Source organism: Orycteropus afer, unplaced genomic scaffold (assembly GCF_000298275.1).
Source record: "Orycteropus afer afer isolate SDZICR_OR568_19922 unplaced genomic scaffold, OryAfe1.0 scaffold00008, whole genome shotgun sequence".
Taxonomy (NCBI): Eukaryota; Metazoa; Chordata; class Mammalia; order Tubulidentata; family Orycteropodidae; genus Orycteropus; species Orycteropus afer.
Window position 1 is genome coordinate 4,079,745 of NW_006921595.1, and position 5,462 is coordinate 4,085,206.

At 48.6% G+C, this 5,462-nt stretch overlaps 1 protein-coding gene across 1 annotated transcript in view; it reads right to left on the bottom strand.

Annotated features, from left to right (window-relative positions):
* WIPF3 (WAS/WASL interacting protein family member 3) overlaps nucleotides 1-1,918 on the bottom strand; it is a 154,388-nt gene extending 152,470 nt beyond the window's left edge. Inside the window, exons 1-3 of the mRNA XM_007946444.2 lie at nucleotides 1,910-1,918; nucleotides 1,317-1,693; nucleotides 1,001-1,085 (exon numbers count right to left, since the gene is read on the bottom strand). Of these exons, the coding sequence (XP_007944635.2) occupies nucleotides 1,001-1,085; nucleotides 1,317-1,693; nucleotides 1,910-1,918 (471 nt within the window). The remainder of the gene's footprint in view (nucleotides 1-1,000; nucleotides 1,086-1,316; nucleotides 1,694-1,909) is intronic.
* Nucleotides 1,919-5,462: the final 3,544 nt, after the last annotated feature.

Here is a 5,462-nt window from a genome sequence, read left to right on the forward strand (position 1 = left end):
TGATTGCTTAACATTTTGCACCACTCAGGCACTTCATGATTTTTAACAGTATCTCTAATTTACGTTGGCTGGAGGAGTGCATTAATCTGTGTGCTACTGCAGTGAGTGGATTTTTAACATTCATATATATATATATATATATATATATACACACATATATATATATATGTGTATATATATATTTACATTTATTTTATTGTGGTTAAACTAACATAAGCCAAATGCACAAATCTTACAGGTGTGCCTTCACAATTTGTATATGTGTACACCTGTGTAGAAGTTCCTGGGTGGCACAAACAATTAAGTACTCAAATACTAGCTGAAAGACTGATAGTTCAAACACACCCAGTGGCACCTCAGATCTACTTCTGAAAGGTCATGGCCATGAAAACCCTATGGAATGCAGTTGTACTCTGCAACACATGAGTCAGAAAGGACTTTTACACCTGTGTAACCACTACTTAGATCTGCTGTTGTTGTTGTCATGTGCCATTGAGTCAGACCCAACTCATAGTGACCCCTCCTTGGGTTTCTGAGGCAGTATCACTACGGAAGAAGATTGCCCCATCTTCCTTCCTAGGAGTGGCTAGTGGGTTTGAACTGCCAGCCTTCTGGTTAGCAGTCAGATGCCTTAGGCACTACGCTGCCAGAGCTCCCTACTTAGATCTAGCTCTGGTAACCTAAGGCACTCAGGGGCTGGGAGGAGAATCTCGAGCCCTGCACTCTGGACCTAGCTCTGTCACCAAGAGCTGTGTGACCTTGGGCAAGTCATTTCACATCTCTAGGATTGGCTTCCTCACTAGTGGCTGCTTCCGTAATCTCAAAGCCACCTCCAGCTCTGCAATTTCCTAGCTCTTCTTTACGTCCGTCCCCTCCCTGCAGCTGCCCCCTCTTCAGGTAGACCCCAGCCTTTTGTTCTGGGGGTGAAGCGGGGAAGTGAACAAGAAAGCGTTTTGCGAAGGACCAGGCCCAGTCAGCCTCGGAGGCAAGGGCTGCTCACTGGAGAGTCGCGTCCGGGGAAGTCACTGGGCAACCGCGCGGTGACCTCGTTCCCTTCGCGGTCCCGTTCGGCTCGGCCCAGGCAGCTCGGAGCGGAGCAGAGCTAGTGGTAGGCTGTTGGGCAGTGCAGCGCCCCGACGTCCGCCTGGCTTTGGGGGCTGCAGCCCGGAGAGGGGGACTCCTGACAGACACGAGAGCAGCACCCCTCTTTCGCTCCTGAGGGCCACTCTACCCCAGGACGGGCCCAGTGGCCGCCTTGTCACCACCGCCTCCCCTGCCCTCAGGCACGGACCCAGACGCGTGCGCGAAGGCGCTACCTGCAGCTGGCCGGGCCGGACCGGACTGGGAGGGTCGAGCCCGCGATTGGGGGCCGAACCAGACTAGGGCTGTAGACTAGGTCCTCGCCGCCGCTGCCTCCCGGCTCCAGCTTGGGGCTCCGTCCCGCAGCGCCCGTGCTGGAGGTGGCGCCGCTACCGCCGCGCTGCGCTCTGTGCTGCGCTCGGTGCGCCCCGCTCGCTCCTCGGCCGCCAGCTCTGGTGCTGCCGGGACGTGGAGGCGGGGCCGCCGCCCCCACCTGCTCTGCGGGCTCTTGCCAGGGAGCCTCCGCCACGGCCTCGAGCTCAGGGACGTGTCCCAGGCGGGCGGGGTCGCTCTGGAACCCGGAAGGCGGGTCCCAGATGCGGAGCGCGCCTCTCTGGGGCAGAGTCCTAAGTCTGAGCTGCGAGAATACTAGGGCCTAGGGCAAGAACTCCCCAGCTATGAAGGGCTGTTGTGCGGAAGACACTGCTGGCGACATTCCACTCCTACATCAATTTTCCTCCCCCAAATTTTTGAGCCCTTACTATACGCCAGGCAATGTCATAAGCGGTGGGGACTCAAAAACGGAACAAGATAAGCCACTTGCCCTCACGGAGTTCATGGTCAATTATAATTCAGACCCTAGAGGGGTGTGGGCAGAGGTTTCCTGAGAGCCTAGACAAGGGGCAGCAGACTTGGGGGGAGGTCAGGGAAGCCTTCCCAGAGGAATTGATGTCTAAAAGGAGAAGCTAGAGTTAACATGAAGTAGATTGTCCCAGATGAAGCCAAAGGTGAGAGAACAGACTGTTTGAAAACTGAAATAAATTTGAGGAACAGGAAAAATAATATGTGGCCAGAAAATCCCATTGTCACATTATCAGGCTCCTTGAAGGATGCAGAAAGTTCGTGTCTGAGGCTGGTTGTATAAACGTGTGGTGACAATTCTCTAACAATCATGCCCTCATAGGAATAGTGGGGGAGACAAGGGGATACGTAGGGATCCTTAACTTAGTTCTTCCGTGTTTGAGTATCTACTATGAGCCACGCACTTTGCAGGCCTCTGGGGTGTGGAGTTAAGAGTCTGGAATGGTCTGGAATGAAGGAGAGAGACCTGTGCTCAGTGCTATGTAGAGGCTTGTGTAAGGTACATGGGAACCTAGGTAAGGGAGCAGTTAGTTAATGCCAGCAGGCAGGATCTCTTGCTTACATACTGATTGCAACTTGCCTCCAGGTTCAGATTTCAAAGTATGATTCCTAAGCAGCCTTTGGTCAATTTCTTAATTGCTCATGTTTATAGCCTGACATTCTGTAGGCTTATATTTACAGCAAGGATTCATGCTTCACTCGTGGTTTCTTTCACTCTTTTGTTGTCAAGAACAGGGTTTTCTATTTTGAGTTCAGCAAAGAGGGATGTCAGTGGAAGCCAATGAGGTATTTGCTTCCCACCTGTTTGTCCTGTGCCTCTTCCTTCTACCCATTCCTCCTTTAGAGCCATAATAAAATGATCATAAGCATGAAACCTGAGACACTGCTCCAACCTAAAATTCATAAATTGTTTTGCATGGATGGTTGCTACAAAAAAAAAAAAAAAAAATCTGGAACATTATCCAGGCACTCTCCTTCTCTGGACTCCTGCTAAGCAGATCTCATTGAACTCTAGGATTTAATACAAAAGAAAGAAAAGATGAATTAGTAAGCAGCAAAGATAGTTCTGTGAGCCCAGAGAGTTCCTATCAGTTCTTCTGGCAAGTAGTCCAATCATGATCTAGTTGGGTGGAATGGCTTTTATTTATCTTAAGGGGTGGATGCTCTCTGTCTTGGATCAAATATTTCTGTCTTGGATCAAATAATTTTTTTTTTTAATGCCACTATTTGGAAAGGATGGAGGTACGCTGAGTGTGGAAATGATTTGGAACATGGGGACATTTGGAGTTGAAAGCTGCAAAAGGCCTTACATTCATTTGTCCAGATGTCTCATATCCATATGAAGTATTTTTGCCCACAGGGCAGTGGTGTCACTTGAGAGGTGGGGAGACATCAAAAATGATGCCAGGGTGGTATCTGCCTGCCATAGGGGGAGGAGCCACCTTCACTAGGGTTGGTGTCACCTGTCAGCCACTGCGATAACTCATCATCTGCCCCTTCCCACATTACCCAGTGTGGTAACTCATCACCACTGCTTCCACACACGTCTCCTACCCACCCCCCACACACACACCAGTCAGGGTGCAGGCAGGTGGGCCAAGGCACCTGCCATTGGGTAGAGAGGAGGGTCTGCCTTGACCAATGGTAAAGGGGAGGACCTACAGGGAGCCCCAGGAGGAGGTCCAGGAGGGGCTAGGCTTCAAAGCCTTGACTTTCAGCATTGGGGTTGGGGTAGGGTGGGGCTGGGGACAAGCTTCTCCACCCACATGTGGGGGGGACGTTCTACTAGCTGGTCCTTCCCATGGAGGGGGGTGATTTGACCTCATGAGTTACTTCACTGGGTGGGTAAAACGGGCCCTAGTAATGCCATTGTCACAAGGTCTTCTTTCTAGGGACATTAGAGAAAGAGTCAGTCCTATCTAGCTCAACAGGATTTATATAACTACAGGACAGCACTGGCTATTCCTGGTGGATGATACTTTTTAGTGACAGACTCTAAGTTGCCTTCCCAATAGCCAAGCCATTCATTCTTCCTGCTTAACAGACCGCAGAATCATGGTTGGTCCAAGATGACAATCCGATTCCTGATTTCCCAGCCTCTTTTGCAGCTAAGGTAGTCCTTGACCCTGTTCTGGCCAATGAGTTGAAAGAAGGAGTTGGCTGTGGGGTGGGGGAACTTGTGAGAAATCTTTTACTGTCTCTACCCTTCCCTGTCCCATTCTCTTTATGCCTTGTGTGCAAATGAAATGGCTGATGCTGTTGCAACCACTTTGCAATTAGGAGACAATGAACATGAGGTCAAAAAGCTAATATATTTGGGATGGCAGAGTGGAAAACAGGGAGAGTCAGTGTGGTATTGCTGGGCACTTGAAGCAAAGCCAACAACTGCCCATCTCTTGACTTTCCATTATGTGAGAAAAATAAGCCACTGAGGTTGGGTTTTCTATTGATCCAATAACCTGCTAAAAGGCAAAAATCTCCCCTCTTCTACCACTCACGGAACAAATGTTCACAATAGTTCTTCTTTCCCGTCTTCTACTTGTAAACATACTTACAGTTGTTTTATAACATTTTGGGGTCTTCAGGAGAAAGGCACTATAGAGATCTTAAATGTCTGTACTTGTGTTTGCTTCAGTGTCACAAATATTTATAGAGAAGCTATTATATGTGATATTGCACAGTGTTGGTGGTGCAAAGATGAATTCACAGCCCTTCCCCAGGGAGCTAACAGTTTACTTGAGGACACAGCTTGTAAAGAGAGTACAGCAGTTCAGTATAAGTGGAGTTTGTCCAGATAGAGATGGAATAAAGATTAACTCTATCTGATGTGGAAAAGGAGGAAGGCAGTAATACCTGGGCTTTTATGGATAAATGGGAGTTTTTTTCTGTCATAGACTGAAGGAGAGGAGGACATTTCAAGGAGAAGAAAGTCTGAAAGAGCTTGCTGGTCCAGGAGCCTCAAATTCCACGGGTCTGAAACCGAATTCATGGTCTTCCTCCAAAATTGCTTATCTGCCCACCCATCCAGTTGGACCACCCAGGAACCTTGGGAGCTCCCTTTCCCTCATCACCCCTTCCTGCAATTAACTTTGCATCTTGAATCTGTCTAATTTTACCCATCTGTACCACCACCAAGGAGCTCTGGTGGTATAGTGGGTAAGACATTTGGCTGCTAGCCAGAAGGTCAGTGGTTCAAACCCATCAACTGCTCTGCGGGAGGAAGATAATATGAACAAACTACTTCTGTAAAGATTTACACTCTTGGAAACCCAATGGGGGGTCAGTGAGTGTTTTGTTTGTTTTTTTGTTTGTTTGTACCACCTCTACCTGAGACCACAGCCTGTCATCTCGCCAAGATTTCCACAGTAACCTTCTTATCCGGTCCCTCTGAAACATGCGGTTTTCTCTTCAAACCACTCTACACTGTGACAGAGAAATCTTCTTGAAATCAAAGCCCATCTTATTTACTACCATAATCTAAAGTTCAGTGACTTCCCTTTGTTCTCATGATTACAAGATCT